At 34.8% G+C, this 18,471-nt stretch overlaps 3 protein-coding genes across 3 annotated transcripts; 2 read left to right on the top strand and 1 right to left on the bottom strand.

Moving 5' to 3' along the window:
• Window positions 1-307: 307 nt before the first annotated feature.
• On the top strand, window positions 308-5,431 carry LOC135137356 (uncharacterized). The gene has a single exon (XM_064066978.1). The coding sequence runs from the start codon at window positions 308-310 to the stop codon at window positions 5,429-5,431; it is 5,124 nt and encodes a 1,707-aa protein (XP_063923048.1).
• Window positions 5,432-6,873: 1,442 nt separating this feature from the next.
• Window positions 6,874-9,236, top strand: LOC135137416 (heat shock 70 kDa protein-like). Its single transcript, XM_064067050.1, has 3 exons — window positions 6,874-6,994; window positions 7,136-7,346; window positions 7,396-9,236. Exons 2-3 carry the CDS (start codon window positions 7,142-7,144, stop codon window positions 9,039-9,041), a joined length of 1,851 nt encoding a protein of 616 aa, XP_063923120.1. The 5' UTR covers window positions 6,874-6,994; window positions 7,136-7,141; the 3' UTR covers window positions 9,042-9,236.
• A 4,655-nt stretch (window positions 9,237-13,891) lies between these two features.
• LOC135137405 (uncharacterized) lies at window positions 13,892-16,870 on the bottom strand. The gene is made up of 4 exons (XM_064067036.1): window positions 16,763-16,870; window positions 16,463-16,687; window positions 16,107-16,412; window positions 13,892-15,800 (listed from the first exon to the last, which is right to left on the bottom strand). The coding sequence occupies exons 2-4, from the start codon at window positions 16,683-16,685 to the stop codon at window positions 14,005-14,007; spliced, it is 2,325 nt and encodes a 774-aa protein (XP_063923106.1). The 5' UTR covers window positions 16,686-16,687; window positions 16,763-16,870; the 3' UTR covers window positions 13,892-14,004.
• Between the last annotated feature and the right edge of the window lie 1,601 nt (window positions 16,871-18,471).

Raw genomic sequence — 18,471 nt, 5'->3', positions numbered from 1 at the left:
AGCCAACATCCCAGAAGCGGATCATCATCGAGAGGTTGCAGCAGATCAAATCATCAAAAGGTCGGCTGATTTTATCCCAGAAGCGGATCATCATCGAGAGGTTGCAGCAGATCAAATCATTAAAAGGTCGGCTGATTTTATCCCAGAAGCGGATCATCAACGAGAGGTTGCAGCAGATCAAATCATCAAAAGGTCAGATCCTTCCTTTTTCTATCCTTCTAAATCATACGGTTCTAAATTCTTATACGTATCAATCGCCCTGTGCTTAAGTTTTACCTTTGTCGTTGCGCGTCCGTAGTCTTCCGAAATGACCGAACTTACGAAGTTAAAAAATCAGCGTAAAATAATAAAGGCTGCCATAACGCGTATACAAAATAATGTAAAAGACGACGATAGTGTACCGGAATTAGATACAAGGTTGTTAGATTTGACAGAAAGGTTAAAGGAGTACAATAATATTCAAAATCAAATAGAGTCACTTCAGATAGTAGACGCGGAACATAATGAATCGTATTGGGAATCAGAAAATGATAAGGAACGTACCTCGGTTGAAAACCAATACTATAAAACTTTAGGTAAAATAAAAGGCATCATTATTAAGAACAGTCCGGCGACGTCGAACCCGTCGCTAACCCCTAACTCTACAACTATTAACATACATAATGATTGTAATAAACTCGAAGCCAATGAACATAGCGTAAATTTGAAACCTTTACCACTGCCTACCTTTGATGGCAAACATAGCGAATGGTTCTCGTTTTTTGATCTATTTAAATCATTAGTACACAATGACGGGAACATATCAAATATCCGCAAATTCCACTACTTGCGTAGTTGTTTAAAAGATGAGGCGTTGCGGTCCATCGAATCATTGGCGGTCCGCAACGAAAACTACAGCAAGGCAATTGAAACTCTTCAAAAAAGGTTTGAAAATAGAAGATTAATTGTTCAGGAACATATCATAAACATTTTAAACATACCCAGCTTGTTAAAATCATCGCACAAGGAATTACGGGAAATTATGGACACAGTTTCCAATAATGTCGCGGCCTTAAAGGTGTTAAATTTACCGGTCGATCAGTGGGACGCAATTTTAGTCGAAATTGTTTTTGAAAAATTAGATTATGCCTCTAAAAAGGAATGGCAGTCAACACTAGACAAGGCAGTACCCACTTTCCTGCAATTTTCCGAATTTCTAGAAAAAAGGTGTGAAATATTGGAAGCGATGGATAAGTTAAAAACCAATAATTTACCATCCAATAAGCCCAAATCAATAATTTCTAGTCCTAAACAATTAAATATAAGACCGCAAAACATTATTCAAAAAAGGTTCAATAATTCTAACGTAGTGTCCAAATTTAATTGCCTTTTGTGCAAAAATTCACACGCTCTTTATCAATGCAATGAATTTCTAAGCAAATCCGTTATAGACAGAAACATTGTATCTCAAAATTTAAAACTTTGTGCAAACTGCCTAAGAAATAATCACAAAATTGAAGATTGTAAATCAACATTTTCATGTAAGGAATGTAATCAAAGACAGCACACATTGCTACATAACAATGAATTTGTACCATCCGCTAACACTTTGCAAAGGCAAGCCTGTAGCCAGGTTCTTTTATCAACCGCAACAGTTTTTATTTTAGATAAAAAAGGAGTTTTTCAAACATGTAGAGTGCTTTTGGACGGCGGCTCCCAAGCACATGTAATCACTAAGGGTTTATGTGATAAATTAGGTCTCATACCAACAACTGGAACCGAATTTATTTCTGGTATCAGTACACGTAATAATCGAACACAGGGAAATGTGAACGTAACTATAAAATCGCGCATCCGCGAATTTGCAGTAAATTTCGATTGTGTTATTCTCTCCAAAATTACTCTGCCAATTCCTAGCGTAACATTTCCAAAAGAAATAATTAATTTGCCACCAAATGTAATATTAGCAGATCCTAATTATAATATTTCCCAAAATGTCGATTTGTTAGTTGGAGCGCAATTATTTTGGAAATTATTATTAGACGGACCTATTTTATTAGGTAAAAACCTACCATATTTACAAAATACAAAACTAGGTCACATTTTGTCAGGTGAATTAATCACAACCATTCCAAATTCAAGCGTATCGTGTAACTTGTTAAATTCTAAATCCATTTTTAATTATGTATTCCCTCATGACGAATTTAAGGCCGAACACTTAGAATGTGAAAAACATTTCGTAGAAAATACAACTAGGATGTCTTCAGGCCAATTCGTGGTAAAATTACCTGTTAAAGGCCTTCGCTTGGGTGAGTCCCGTCCAAGGGCTGTAAAACAATTTTTAAATTTAGAAAATAGACTGAGCAAGGACCATAAACTAAAATCCGCTTACAAAGAGTTTATGGTAGAATACCGCGTTTTAAACCACATGGAGCTCGTTCCTTTTAATACTTTGGAATCCCCAAATAGTTATTACCTGCCCCATCATGCTGTATTTAAACAAACACCGGAAGGGCCCAAACTTCGGGTTGTATTCAATGCTTCCTCAAATTCTTCAAACGGTTTAAGCCTCAATAATATTTTAATGACAGGCCCGACCATACAACAAGACCTCTTTTCTATCCTATGCCGATTTAGAACATTCCGATATGCTTTATCTGCGGACATAACTAAAATGTACCGCATGATATTAGTAGATCCGGCCGATACGGATTATCAAAAAATTTTGTGGCGTGATCATCCAGACCAACCAATCAAAACTTACAGGTTAAAAACATTAACGTATGGCACGACTTGTGCGCCGTTTTTAGCAGTTCGCGTTTTGCATCAGTTAGCAATAGAAGCAGAGCTCAGTAATCCATTGGGCAGTCATATTATAATGAGAGACTTTTATATGGACGATTTGGTCACTGGTAGCGACAGTGTGGACGAAGTTGTCGAAATCAAAAGACAAGTATCTGGTATATTAGCTTCAGGCGGGTTTCATTTAACTAAATGGGCATCAAATGTTAGGGAAGTAGTCCAATCTGATGTAATTAAACCATTCGACACATCTAAAGTCGAATTCGAAAAAACAGATTATGTAAAGGTTTTAGGTTTTTATTGGAGTTGCGTTGGTGACCTACTTAAGTACCAAATAAATCTCCCGCCAATTAACTGTCCTCAAGCTGTTACAAAACGCTACATATTATCTACGATCGCAAAAATCTTTGACCCTCTTGGTCTGATAAATCCAGTTATCGTTAAGGCAAAAATCCTCTTGCAAAATCTTTGGTGCCATAAATTGGATTGGGATGAACCCGTACCAGTTGAAATTCGCGACACTTTTACCAAATTTATTAAAGCTCTTCAGGAATTGTCCAATTTCGAAATCCCGCGAAAAGTATTGTCAATAAGGGCAATAGCGTCAATTGAAATGCATGGTTTTGCAGATGCCTCATCAAAGGCATATGGTGCCGCAATCTATATCAAATCCACAAATCCGTTTGGAGATGTATCAGTGAATTTATTATGTGCTAAGTCCCGTGTAAGCCCAATTAAACCCGTTACCTTGCCACGGTTAGAATTAAACGCCGCGGTATTGTTAGCCCAGCTAACATTTAAAGTTAAAAACATTTTGAACCAAAAAATCGACAAAACATACCTTTGGACCGATTCGACCATTGTTTTAGCATGGTTATCCGAATCACCTGATAACTGGAAACCGTACATTGCAAATCGGGTCAAGCAGATACAGTCCATGAGCGCAATATGTGATTGGCATCATGTTCGATCGGGCGATAATCCTGCGGACATTGTTTCTAGGGGTACTTCGCCGCGACAGTTGATAAATTCAACTCTCTGGTGGCACGGGCCACATTGGTTGCTTGAAAATTTAAAAGGAAATGAGGATGCCACAATCAACCAGGATTGTATAGATGAAGTAAGTTCAGAACGTAAAACAAACATATCAGTTAACATGATTCAGTCAGCTTCACCCGAATTACCGATATTAACAAAGTTTTCTTCCCTTGCCAAGTTAAGAAGGGCAATTGCCTACTGCTTAAGATTCATTAATTTTTTGCGTAATGGAACTCGGGCTAATTCAATCGAAGTAACTGCGGAAGAGTTAGAAGCAGCGTCACTCGTAATTTTAAAAATGGTCCAAATGCAAGCTTTCTCGGATGAAATAAAATCATATAAGCAAAATAGCAAAAAACCACATTGCAATAAATTATCAAAATTAGACCCCTTTGTTGATGACAATGGTTTACTGAGGGTCGGTGGCCGCCTAAAACATGCATTAATCGGTTTCGATAATAAGTTTCCCGTTTTATTGCCAGCAAAGCACCACATTACAAATTTGATTATAAGAGAAATCCATGAAATAAATCTGCATTCCGGAAGTGAAGCCACACTTGCGGCTATTCGGCAAAAATATTGGCCCTTATCTGGCCGCCCTGCGGTTAGAAAGATTATCCATTTTTGCATTAAATGCCGGAGGGCCAACCCATTAGTGATAATTCCAAAAATGGGTGATCTTCCCAAATACCGTTTGCAACCTTTGCGTCCTTTTTATATTTCGGGGGTCGACTATGCCGGACCGTTTTTAATAAGGGAAGGTAGAACACGAAATCTAAAGAAGGTCAAATCTTATATAGCCTTATTCATTTGTTTTTCTACTAAGGCGGTTCATTTAGAGTTAGTAGGAGATTTAACCACTGAAAGTTACCTTGCGGCGCTCAAAAGATTTACTTCTCGACGTGGTCATGTAAAGGATCTGTTTTCAGATAACGGCACAAATTTTGTAGGTGCCGAGCGGGAATTATTCAAATCTAAATGTTTTCAAAATAAAATATTGCAGTACTCCACATCGGTGGGTACGAAATTTCATTTTATACCAAGTAGGTCACCTCATTTTGGGGGATTGTGGGAGCGTGCCGTACGAAGCGTGAAGCATCACTTGCACAGGGTGGTCGATAATGCATCGTTAACTTACGAGGAGTTTTATACTTTATTAACCCGCATCGAAGCTTGTCTAAACTCCCGCCCCCTGACACCTTTATCCCAAGATCCAAATGACCTCGAAGCTCTGACACCGGGACATTTTTTGATCGGCGAGCCCTTAACAACACCAGTGGAACGGGACCTAAAGGAGATCCCTGTAAATCGTTTATCTCGATGGCAACGCGTGCAGCAATTGCAGCAACATTTTTGGAGCAGATGGACCAAGGAGTACTTGGCCCAACTTCAATTCCGTCCCAAGGGTCACCAAATGACGCAACCCAACGTCGACGTCGGAACTTTGGTAGTTCTAGTGGAGGATGGACTGCCCCCGCTACGGTGGAGGTTAGGACGAGTCGTCGAAGTTCACCCAGGTCACGACGGAATTGTGCGGGTTGTGTCCGTAAAAACTAGTACGGGAGTGGTGAAACGCGCTGTGACAAAAGTGCGCATTATCCCTAGCGAATGACGATTTTTGTGTTGCCGTCTGTGCTTCGCGAATTAGATTCTTGTGATGATCATCATCATCATCATTGACAAAAAGACGTAATCAACAAGCAGTGAAATTTTTTTTCAAACTTCTTTCCAATTCTATTGATTGTCAAGACCTGTTAGGCGAAGTCTTCTTTTTAGTGCCAAGAATGGGTTCCCGTTTTTCCGTAAGCTTTTTTGTACCTAGGCCAAGGACCAACGTTCTCAGGAACTCCCCTGTTAGTAGAATGTCGCACCTTGCTAATTGTATTTAACTAGAGCATTTCACTACTGTTTTTCATTTTTCATTTTGTATGTAATACTATGTATTATAATATATTATATATTTTTAGTTTTAGTTTTAGTTTAATAGCTTTAATTACGCTATTGTTCATTCCTAGTAATTTATGTTGTCCTGTAATTGGAGTACCTCTGTTGGGCAATAAAGTTTATTATTATTATTATTATATTATATACTTTTTATGTTTTTATAAATTTATAATAGCATGTATCATTATTCAGATGCCCCCCTCCAATTGTTTTGAAGTTAAACCTTCAACGGGGCCGGCATGTTGGAAATTCCATATCCAATCATTTTTAGCAGGTACCTGGGGTTGTAAGAGGTGGGGGTGTGTCCCACCCACCCCATTTAGTCGGTATCGGTACACACAATTATGTAGTCAAGAGTTCTGGAATAAATCCCAACTAAAACGGTCGCACTGTTCATTTTGGTCCTTCGAACCAATTCTAAATAATCACAAACAGTATCTGTATCTGCGCCATTAATTTTGTATCTAGATACAGATATTTTCTGCTTAAATTCGATTGTATCTAGATACAGATACTAGATACCCAAAAATGTATCTAGATACTTTTTTTAGATACAAGTATATAGATACTGCCCAACACTGTTCTGTACATAATCGCTGTGTAGTGGTCGTGTAGGTTTGCATTACTGTGAAATAAATTGTTGAGTTTTACCCACGCCGATTTTAAATTACCTACGATCAACAAATAGCGATAAATCATAAACAATACTCAAGGTTTTTGCCGGACTAGTTTGATATTTTTTGACTTCTGACTGTTAGAGACGTACTGAAAACCACTGGTAAGGGCCGTAGGTACAAAAAATATATTCTGAAATTTGTCGATCGTCGGTCTTTACTGACATTAATAGAAACAACATTTTTTGCCTGATTCAAATGTAGTTTCGTGCGTTAAATGACAATAACACATTAGAAATTAACAAATGAGAGAATGTATTTTTTTTAAACAACAAAGTTATCAATTTACCTATTGTAATTTAAAGCATCTATAAGTTAATAAATACGAATTTATATTTTATCTGTGCTAGATATTAAATTTCGAATACTACTTAGAGATATCATTAATATCACACAACGAAGGCATACTTTCAGATAGTTAAAATAAACTGTAGAGTATAGTGAGTCTTACACAATTTTAGGTTATTTATGTACCTTTTTTGTATTAAATATATAGTAGCGTTTAAGTTTTCCCTCAAATAAATCAAGCTCTTATGTAATGTTTGTACATCTTTAAGGTAAGCAATGTTTTTAATGAAAAAAGTGAAATAAACCACTGATAAATTTAGAAAAGATTAATTTTATTCACGAAGACAAAAACGTGTTCAAATATCGTCAAATTATGTTTCCAAAAGTTGTAATAAATAAATTAATTGCAGTTAACAATGGATGATCTCGTAATTGGAATAGATTTAGGCACGACCAACTCCTGCATTTCTTTGTACAAGAAAGGGAAACTGAAAATTTTAGAGAACCCCGAAGGAGAAAGAACTACACCAACTTTTATATTTTTTCATCCAGAAGGTGGAGTAATTTTTGGTAAACACGCGCCGAAAATGGCGAGCGACCAAACAGAAAACGGAATTTACGGTAAAATTGTTATATACCTAAAACAAAAGACGTATTCGTTAAATTGCAGAAGTAAAACGATTGGTTGGAAGAACATACGACGATCCGAGACTTCAGGAAAGCGTAAAATATTTGTCTTACAACGTAAAACCAGACGAGTCAAATCTTCCTGTAGTTACGCTGAAGCAAAAAAAACAAATCGTCACCAAAACGCCCCAAGAAGTTTACACGGCTATTTTGAAAGAATTAAAAAAGTACGCTGAGGAGAAATTAGGTCACGACGTGAAAAAAGCAGTCATAACAGTTCCCGCATATTTCAACATTCTGCAAAGAGAGGTTACTCTAGCTGCTGCCAAAGAGGCAGGATTCGACGTTCTAAAACTCTTGAATGAACCCACAGCTGCTGCTTTGGCTTATTATTTTGAAAACGACAACCAAAAGCGAAAGTGCCTAGTTTACGATTTCGGAGGAGGTACTTTTGACATTGCCGTTCTTGAAAGGCACGGAAAAAACATCGATATTATTTGCGTAGCCGGAGATAGTCAGCTGGGGGGTCACGACTTGGACAAGTGTTTACAAGAACACGTCCATCGAGAATTAAAAGAAAAGTACGACTTTATTGTTGAAAGTCCAGAAGATAAGAGATCATTACGCAATAAATGCGAAGATGCTAAAAAACAGCTTTCAACGATACCAGAAACAGTAATCGTCATCAATGGAATGGTAGAACAGCACCCTAAAATCAAGATGGTAATAACACGAAAACAGTTTGAGGAACTCGCAGATGATTTGGTTAAAATGACTATCCGCATGCTTGATGATTGTCTCAGTCGTTCAGGCATTTCGAAGGAGTCAATTGAAGAGGTGATTCTGTGCGGTGGTTCGTCCCGGATTCCCAAAGTCCAGGACTTACTCTCCGAATACTTCGACACGAAAAAACTAAGTAAATTCGTGAATCCCGACGAATGCGTAGCAGCTGGAGCTGCACTTCAAGCGGCCATGTTGTCGAAACACCAAGACCAAAAAATCGACGTAATCGAAATGGTCGACGTCGTGCCTTTGTCCCTAGGCTTTGGCAACGTTGCCAACGAAATGAATTTTCTGATTATGAGAAACACGAAGATACCAGCGACCGCATCTAAAATTTTTAGAACTATAATAGAAAACCAACGCTCGATGCCGTTTAAAATATACGAAGGCGAACGTTCAGATGCCAGACTAAATCGCCTAATAGGAAACTTTACCATAAAAGACTTGACCCCAGCACCACCCGGAGAACTGAAAATAATTGCCACGTTGAGTATCGATCATAACGGTATTCTTAGAGCAACAGCAAAGGAAGAAGGTAAAAACATGAAAGAACTCAGTATAAGTTTTACTAGAGGCGAACGAAGCGAAAGAGACATTATAAATTCAATAAAAGATGCTGAGGTTAACCAAGAGTATGACGAAAAGTTCAAAGATTTTGGCCGCCTGAAGCGTTACTTTATTGAATACTGTGGAGGGGTTATCTACAACATGGAAAAAAAGAAGTTGGTTAAAAAATATAAAATGGCGTATGATTTTTGCAAAGTTTGTAGAGACATAGCTGCGAATTTCGAAATGAATAAACTAGACGAACTTAAAACGCTGATTGAGAAGTGTAAAACGCAATGTGAGCACATTGCACATACACATAAATTTAAACATATGCCAATTGCTGCAGCGTACATTTAACTGTAAGAGAAGCAATTTGACGGTGGTGATGAGTTGATGACGGATTAGACACTCATTTGATTGGACAGCGTTATATCTTAGAAGAAAATGTTATTTAAATTAGAAATAGCTACATCTATTGACTTTTCTAAAATTATCAAGTTTTGTTGCTTCTCTGTCTACAATATTTATATAATAAAACTTCATATTTCTTGAGATTCGTCTTTTTTGTATAATTGGCAGAAACATAAGAAGGTATTCTGAAAATATATGCATCCCTTTATTATTTTACACTACTTCTAGTAGCATAGGAAAATAAAATTAATTACCTGTCCATAAATGATTCAAGGATTTAGGGTGACACTTGATGCATTTTACATCAGACTAATTATTATTATTTTGAAACGTTCTGTACCTTATCACAAGCCTTATAAATCTTGTTATCCTTCCGGATTTATGCCTAATATAATCTCACACATAAAAAATAAAAACTCTTACAGAAAAAAATGGCTCCCAACTAGTAGTACATACTGTATTTCTTGATAACTTTAAGTGACTTAAAAATAGTTGAAGCTTATAATTTATATTTGCATAACGTTGAAATAGCTTAGCGCAATCCAAATGAAGTTTTCAAATTTATTCATATGAAACAAGATACCACCAGAATTCCTGGTAAAATGGACGATCAGTATGTAACATACGGATCGGTTGATGATAATGTTAATGCGTTTGCAAGAGTATTTTCTAATATATACCGTCCTTCGTCAGACCTATCAGTTAATGATATTCATAGAAACCTACCAAGTTTTAAACTTTTTTACTAAAATCTTTGAGCAAGTTATAGATAAATCAATTTTTAATAATATTCAATGCTACATTTCTCCTTATCAACATGGGTTTATATCTGCACGATCAGCAGTTACCAATCTTGTTACAATTACCCAGTTTATTTGTGAAGAATTGGATAATAACGGCCAAGTTGATGTGGTTTACGCCGATTTCTCAAGCCCCTTCGATACTGTGGATCATAAAATTCTTTTAGACAAACTTAGTTCCTTCGGTTTTGCTCAATTATTCCTGGCCCATATAATGTCATATTGATCAGATCGAAGTAATTATGTCTCCTACAATGGTTACTTATAAGTCACAAGAATATGTCTCAACATCAGGCGTGCCTGAGGGGCCCAATCTTTGACCACTGTTTTTCATATTGTTCATTGATGGTCTTCTTAGATCATTGTCTTGTCATGCACTTACCTATGCTGATGATTTGAAGATTTACTCTAGAATTTCGTGTATGAATGATGTTAATTATCTGCAGCACAACTTGAATAAGATTGTAATTTGGACTCTTTCGTAAACTCGTAAAAAACATAGTACTCCTTCTTCTTATAAGATCAATGACGTACCATTATCCAAAGAAACCATCAGTAAAGACCTTGGAGTACTATTTGACACTAATATGGCTTTCGAAAATCATATTGAAAGTATTGCCTCTGATGCTTCTAAGACTTTAGGCTTCATTATGCGTACTGCTAAACTATTTCATAGTCCACTAGTGTTAAAATCTTTGTATTTTCCTTTTGTTTTGTCAAAAATTGAATTTGGATCCAACATTTGGTCTCTCTATTATATATATTTATCACCAGTTAGTGCTAGAAAAAATACAGCGTCGCTTTTTAAAATTTTTGACCTTTAAGATTGTTGATAGTTATCCCCCACGTGGTACTGACTATAATCTACTTTTAGATACACATAGTCTTAAGTCGTTAGCCTTTCGAAGAAGACAACTTGATGCCAGATTTATGTAGAAGATTATACATGGTAGGTTGGACTGCAGTGACATCGTTAATTCGTTAAGATTTCATATTCCTCGTCCAAATGCTCGTCATGCTGTTACATTTAGAATTCCACCTGCGAGGACGAATTTACTCAGAAAAGCACCCTTACCAACCATGTGTCGGGAGGCTAATAATTTTTACATCTATATTTTTCAATAGCAACGAGTAATTTTATTACATATTATAAGTATTATTTTATATTTATTTTTTTTTACTTTCCTTGTACATTTTATTAGTGTTAGTGCCAGTATTAATTTATGTATGTGTATTTTTTATAATTGTCCTGTAAGTGGATGAAGAACCTGTTAGGCAATACAGTCATTATTATTATTATTATTATTATTATAACAGTTCATTATAATGCCTTGTAACTTGCAACAAACCGTCTTTACGAAAATGATCCAAGGACAAAAAAATGTTAACATAATTTAAAGAATAATTCTTTGAATATTTGGCATTAGTTAAGTAAACACCCTATATATCTGTACCAACGACGATTTTAGAAAAATTATCGCTATTCACTGAAGCAATCAAATTTCATTAAATCAATTAAATAATTTAACTTTTTAAAATACTTCGTAGTTCCTATTCGGTCTAACGAATGATTTGGCTAACGCCATTCAATCTTCAGGTCGATTTATAAACTTGTCGCTCACGTTGCTGTTCACCGTTGACGTTGCCGTTGTAAGATAAATACGCAGCGAAGATATGCGTCGTTTAGATCATCCGTTGACGTTGCCGTTGAAAGTTGGCACGCCATTGGGGTGACGTTCGAGATGACCAACTTTTAACTTTCGCCGTTACGTTGCCGTTGACGTTGGGTTTTCAACCAATCACATTGCGGTAGTGTGCAGTGCTGGCAACTTGAAGGAAAATCCCCGGAAGTACCGAGGAGATTTTTCTGGTTTATAGCACTAATTCCACGAAAATCAAATTTTGATAGAGATAACGAGGTGCACTAATATTTAAGCCATTTAATCATCTGATTACCGAAGCCCTCATACTTTGAATAGCTGCCATCATTTTCTACACTGTAGTTTTCGATCAGTACTTGTGTATTGTTAGATAAAGATAGTTCTCGACGTTTAAATCAACAAGAATTATTGCTATTCGTCTCAAAAACAGATTGGGTATTATAACGACAAGGCTCCCATTTTGCCTTTTTCTTCTACTAAAAGATGACTACACAATACACATATTAATGTGTAGTCATCTTTTCACAACAAGAAACTTAAAATATATTTAAAATGGTAAATTTCTTTAGAGAAATATCGATTTTGCAATTACGCTTCGCCCCTCGTCTGATAACGAATGAAAAAGTCATCACAATTGAGAATTGAGATCGGAGCGCATATGGGTGGGGCCTAATCTTTGGCTTTATTTTTTTTCTTAATCTATATCTATACTTGTATTATAAATCTGAAGTGTTTGTTTGGTTGAACACGCTAATCTCAGAAACTACTGGTTCGAATTCAAAACATCTTTTTGTATTGGATAGTCCATTTATCGTATCTACATGTAGGCTATATAACATCACGCTACGATCAATTGGGACACCCCCTATAAGCAAAACTAAAAAATATGAATCGAATGATAAATCACAAGTATAGCCTCATTTTGGGGTGACCTCATCAATTTTTTGGAGGGGATAAGTAAATATATTCTGAATAAAAATTTATTATGCTCATATGTTTAAAACATCTGCAAGATTTCAAAGCATTCGGTTTTGAAGATTCAAAATTAAATTGTAGGTGAAACAAAGTTCACGGGATCAGCTAGTATAACATAATATAATTTTTCCACAAGAAATAAGGATTTTGCAGTTAAGCTCCGCCCGTTGGTTCACGATGAATAAAAAAATTCGTCGCAATCGAAATAGGGCGGGTGGGTAGTGCTACATTTTGTCCTTTTTTTCTTAATATAAATTTTTATAGTAATCAATTTAAATCCTCCACCTTTCTTCTACAACCCTTTTAAATATGGCAAAAGTTACTATCAACGGCAACTTGGCAACGGAGTTTATAAATGACAATTTTCATCTCTAAAAGCAACGTCAGCGGGAACATCAACTGCAACGGGAACTTCAATGTTTTTATAAACCCCACTTTCTAGTTCAAAATTGAACCCAATTTCGATTAATATCAGAATATCCTTACAAAATACTCCCTACAATAATAATAATTTAAGTGCTCGAAGAACTAATGTTGGTCTTTTAGAAGAAGGAAGACTACTTTTAGTACTACCTTTACGTGTATGTGTGCAGGTATAGTTATAACACATTTTTTTAGGATAGATATTTTCGAGCGAATTTATTGTTAATAGAATGCAAAGTCCTTGGAATTTAATCTATGACAAGCTTTTTTAGAGTTTCAAGTCACTTGAGGCAAATAGTTTTGTTAAATTTAAACTCACTCAAATAAAGTCTTTAGTTCAAAGTCGATTACATAACAGAGTAGAACAATATCTTATTGTTCTAATCTATGACCGTCATAAACCAAACACTCGAACAACAATTAACAAAGCAAAATTTGACACACTTACCTACTACAATAGACACTACTTGAAAAAAGAAATTGTTTGTTAATTATTATAAAATTATTAATGATAACAACTGATATGTCGTACAGTTCTTGTGACAATCACTTACATTACTGTGATTCGAAGGGATTAACTTTAGTTTTCTTTTAATTTTTTCAAGTTTTCCATAACTAGTTCTTTTTCATAATATTAAAATTTTAACTCAAGATATCTTCTTTTCATGTCGGATAAAAGTGGACACTAAAGTTGTAACTTTAGTGTTAGGAAAACCTTGTACGAGCTTCTTTTTAAAGTTTATTTGATCAATGACTTCTAATAATTACCTTAATTCTTCACAATAACATGGAAGTAAGTTATTGTTTAAAAGATGAAACACCACAAGAAACTAATTTAATTGAAATCATTACTTTAAACTATGTGTCCTTGTACTATTTCTGTTCTTCAACTAACGCTCTCAAATCAAAGAAGTTAAGCTTCATGTATAATCATAAAAATATCAAAACATATTTATTTCAAAAACATACCCTATATTATAGCAGCAAAATGTTGTATAGATATACAATATAAACTTAAACTAATAAACAATATTTTTAATTTTAATAACTTTAATCAGAAGAAAAGCTGTTGCCGCGTAATTTCGACTTCAATCCTTTGATGTAACTCATTGCTTCAACCGTTTCATTCAAAAGAACATCATCTTCACATATTAACTCATCTAATTTATCCAAACAACGCGACAAATTTTCGTCAATTATGTAATAATCTACGGAATTTCTACTACCCAGAAAACCTTGAATTACAGTTTCGAATGTTTTTGCAAAAGAATGAATTTTCCGAACAAATTCGACGCTCTCCTTGTCTGAAATACCATCGAATTCAAGTTTCGTAAAATAATTATTTAAATTTACAACGTTTTCTGTCTTTCGTTTCTTAAACGCAAAATCTGCTAAACGTTGATCCATTTTACCTAACAGAGAATGTAATTTTTGCGAAACTGACGCCTTCTGAGAGTCTAAGTCGGCATTACCTTCGGGGAAATCTTCTATTTGTTCTTTTAATATAAGAATGTCTTGTACAGTTTCCATAAAGTGGTGACTATTTTTAATTCTTTCAGAGAGTTCATTAACCGAAAGAACGACGGTGTTGTCGACATGGACTTTTGTTTTTTCTATTTTTATTAATAGTTCCAGATCTAAAATTTCTTGCATCAAGTCCTCTCGTGTAGTATTCCTGAATAATAAATTCACTCTTGTCTCCACTGTACTCAATTTTTCGTCTTTTTCTCTACTAGAAATGTTTGATTTTGATATTTCTTCGAGTTCAAAACGGATATTATCTATTTCTTCTATTAGTTCATCGAGTTTGTCTCTCTCTATTTTTAGTTGTTCCATTTGGTCGAAAAAACTGCTAAAGAGCAGTTGTAAGTCTTCATTTTGTTTTATCATTTCCATCATGGAACTTTTCCCATTAGTTATTTCTTCATTTGTGAGGTGTTTTTCTTTCGGGCGTAAACTGCTAAGTTGTCGTGTCAACAGTTCGTAGTTACGTAGATTCCCTTCTATTGTAGACACTATATCTGGAAAAAGTTTGTTATAAATTTCTATTTCATACTGATGCAGCTGCTCTAAAATAGTTCGTTTCAACTCAACCACACGAAAACTAAAATCTTCAACTTCTTGAATTTGTTTCCTGTAGTCACTCAACGCTTGTAGCTTTGCTATTGTGTGTTCATCATTATCTGTAATGTTTTGCTTCATTGTAGAGAGTGTGTTTATAACGTAAATAGTTGTTTCATTTTGATCAGATTTCTTCTCTAAACACTTCAAAGCTTCTCGGATGTAAACATTAATAATATTTATTCTTGTTTTAAACAAACTGTTGTCGTCAGCTGAACAGTCGAGAGTTTTTAATAGGAACTTTATTTCTTTCCTTTTAATACCATACATTTTATTATTTTTTGAGAACCCAAAATTTTGGGCATACGATTTGTAATCTTGGAGCACTTCTAACTTATGTCGCAAATATTTCGAACCCTCCACTAGATAATATCCCTGCAGTAATTTTATAATTTTCGTCAATTTCAATTTAACTTCTTTAACGGCAGTGTCCTTTTTAATTTCTTTTGTGTGTTCCAATAGGTCGTTCAAACTGATTTTCTTTTTAGCAAAGTCTTCATTTGCTTCAACGATTTCATACATTTTGTTTTCTACATTTCCCACGTCTATGTCCACTTTTTGTAAAGTATTATTGTCAGCTTCATTAAGACGACCTCCCAAAAAAGATAATTTATCACTGGCATTTCTGAGAGTACTTTCTGGTGCAGAAGAAGATAAGTTAGTTTTGTGTTCATAATGTTCTTTAGTTTCAGTACTGGTGTCATTCAAATCTTGCTCTGGATTGCCTAAAATGAAATATAGTAAACATTAGATAGAATAGTTAATAAGATGACAATTCTTCTTTATCAGTACAAGACAGAGATCATGTCAAGCTACACTATACACTACTTGAATGTAACAAAGCCATTACTCGAACCGTTAAGGTTTGACAAACGATTATTAAATTTGAAGTATTACTTACTAATGCGTGCACCCGAAAAAAATATTTAGTGCCTAGACATTCCGATTAGAAGATCGGATTATTTTGTTTCAACAGCCTACACCAATTAATTTTTTCAACAGCACGTAGTTATCGTATTTTTGATTCTTACCATTTGTAACTTTATCCTCAAATTTGACAATTTTTCTGTTAGAAGTGTCGTCTGCCGCATCCGTATTACCACGAGAATCAATCAACTTCTTCCTTATTCGATCATCATCAATTAAAAATAATCTTAGAAACAGGATCGCCCTAAATTTAATATCTTTTTTCTTAGGCTTTCCAAATTTTTCCATGCATTCTGCGTACGATACAGCTTTCAACATCAATTCCGAACGCTCTGTTGAATCTGAAGTTCCTTTAATCTTGCCTTCTAGTTGCAGCAAATCTTTTTTTAATTTACCAACTTTTTTTTTAGCTAAAAATGAACATTAAATGAAAAACAATGATGACGTTAGTTTTATTTACCTATCATTATGGAGACATCTTCAGTCTTTTCTGTTGGTAAATTTACTAGTTTTTGTTTCGCCTCATGTAATAAATTTGAAATTTCTTCATTTCCATTGTTTCTTTTTGAAAGGACTTCCAAGGCGACTTCGATTTGTTTCTTGACATATGGGTTAATTTTTCCTTTTTTGTCGGTTATTCTTTTTACTAGTTTATTAAGTGTATCTTTAATATTTTCGTTCATATCTAAAAAATAAAGACGTATAGAGCACCATGTTTACACTACTGTAGAAACTAGTGTGAGCTAATCTTTATACCTACTCTATTCCAATTTCTTTGAGAGTTGGGAAATTATAAATCTATTCCATCAAAGTTGAAATAAACGGAATAAACATCCACTGCACTACTAAATTATAAACGACAGTCTAATGTTACGTACATTGTTGAACAGTAAAACACGTAGGTTTTTTACTACAATAAAACATTTGAGATAATTTGGAGAGCCTTAATGATAAACTGCAGAACACAAATACCTAAAAAATTCGATGATAAAATAGTTTTGGAAAGAGATAAGATAACATTAAAATATTAACTCTGTTTCAATTATAGATGCTTTTGGAAATTATATAGCTTTTTCGCCGAGAAGCTATTTTAAAATTTCCAATACAAAAACTGACTCATAATAACGTGTGTAAAAAAACACACTCTTCCAACGTGGTGTTATCATAAAATACAGGATTTTGTAAACGTTTCGTAACTATTCATCCAGTGACCTGTGAAACTTGTGTCATCTGTCGGAAGAATTATGATCTCCTCAATTATCAGCCAAAATTATCTCTGAAAACTTGTGTACCGTGAGCCGATGTCACAATGTCATTAAAGCCAATCGCTACGTTTTCTAAGTAGAATTTTCGGTCTTTTTCACAATATGTTATCTCCGTTATTAACAGACTTATGGTTTTGAAATTTTAAATTTTGTTAAAAACAATTTGTCATCATACTTTTCTTTTAATTTTAGTGAAATTTTTGCTTAACGTATTTTTAAATCAATATCTCAATTATTAAGGGAAATTTCAGAACACAGCTTTCAACACTATGATAACCCAAATATCCCGCCTTAAATTGGCATGTGAAAAAACTTGAAAAGTGCGCAAAAAATTAAAAATTCAAAAATTTGGCCTTGGCTGTGATAGCCTAACGAAATGGAACCCTACATTGTGTTCTTGAAAAATGGCGGGATGCGTTCAGATGCAAGTGGTGGACCCCAAAATGAAAAAAAAAGCTGCGACTAAGTTGTCCGGGTTGAAGACTTTCTTAGTGCTCAGCTACAAAAAAAAACTTTGAATGACTTGGATTGAAGAAAAAGTGTGGCAACAAATTTAAAATTATGGCAGTCAACAAAAGAACAAAATTTTAATAAACAAACTATGCAGCGACAGTGGCACCAGAGTGCTATATAAGAATGTGGCGATGGAACTCAGTTTCATTCTAGAACACAACAAAAATACCCATAGGGCGCGTTGCAGCACGAACGGAGTTTGGGGCTCCTATCGACAGAGGCCGACAGCGTCACGTCATCTCTATGGCCTTGACTGCTATTCAAACCTGCATCTTTTGTGCAGAAGGCGCGATAAATCCCTCCAGCTCGACTAGGAACCGCGCACCCCGCTTCCGCTACGTGTTTCTGTGTTATTTAACTTGAATTCTACTTAAATGTTCAATCTCTATAACTCTGACATTAAACTACGACTGAACAAGTCTTAAAAGTTCAAAACAGCAATAAACAACATTTAAATTCGCCGTACACTCTTGTGAAATTTGAAACCGCAAATAATTCTGATCTAAGATTAAGATTAGGTAGCAGACAATTTCATGATGGAAGCATCAATCAACAAAATATTTACAAAACCAAAAAACTAGCAAAGATTTATAAAAACAAAAAATCTGGTGTGAAATAAAACTTGTGCAGATAAAAATATTACAGTTATTTAAATTATACAACAAAGAAAATTACTGAAGTTAAAATTGTG

Source organism: Zophobas morio, unplaced genomic scaffold (genome assembly GCF_036711695.1).
Source record: "Zophobas morio isolate AGI-343-1 ecotype UQ-CSIRO unplaced genomic scaffold, CSIRO_AGI_Zmor_V1 ptg000029l, whole genome shotgun sequence".
Classification (NCBI taxonomy): domain Eukaryota; kingdom Metazoa; phylum Arthropoda; class Insecta; order Coleoptera; family Tenebrionidae; genus Zophobas; species Zophobas morio.
The sequence above is the reverse complement of the archived record's forward strand: the minus strand, read 5'-3'. Positions and strand labels throughout refer to the sequence as shown.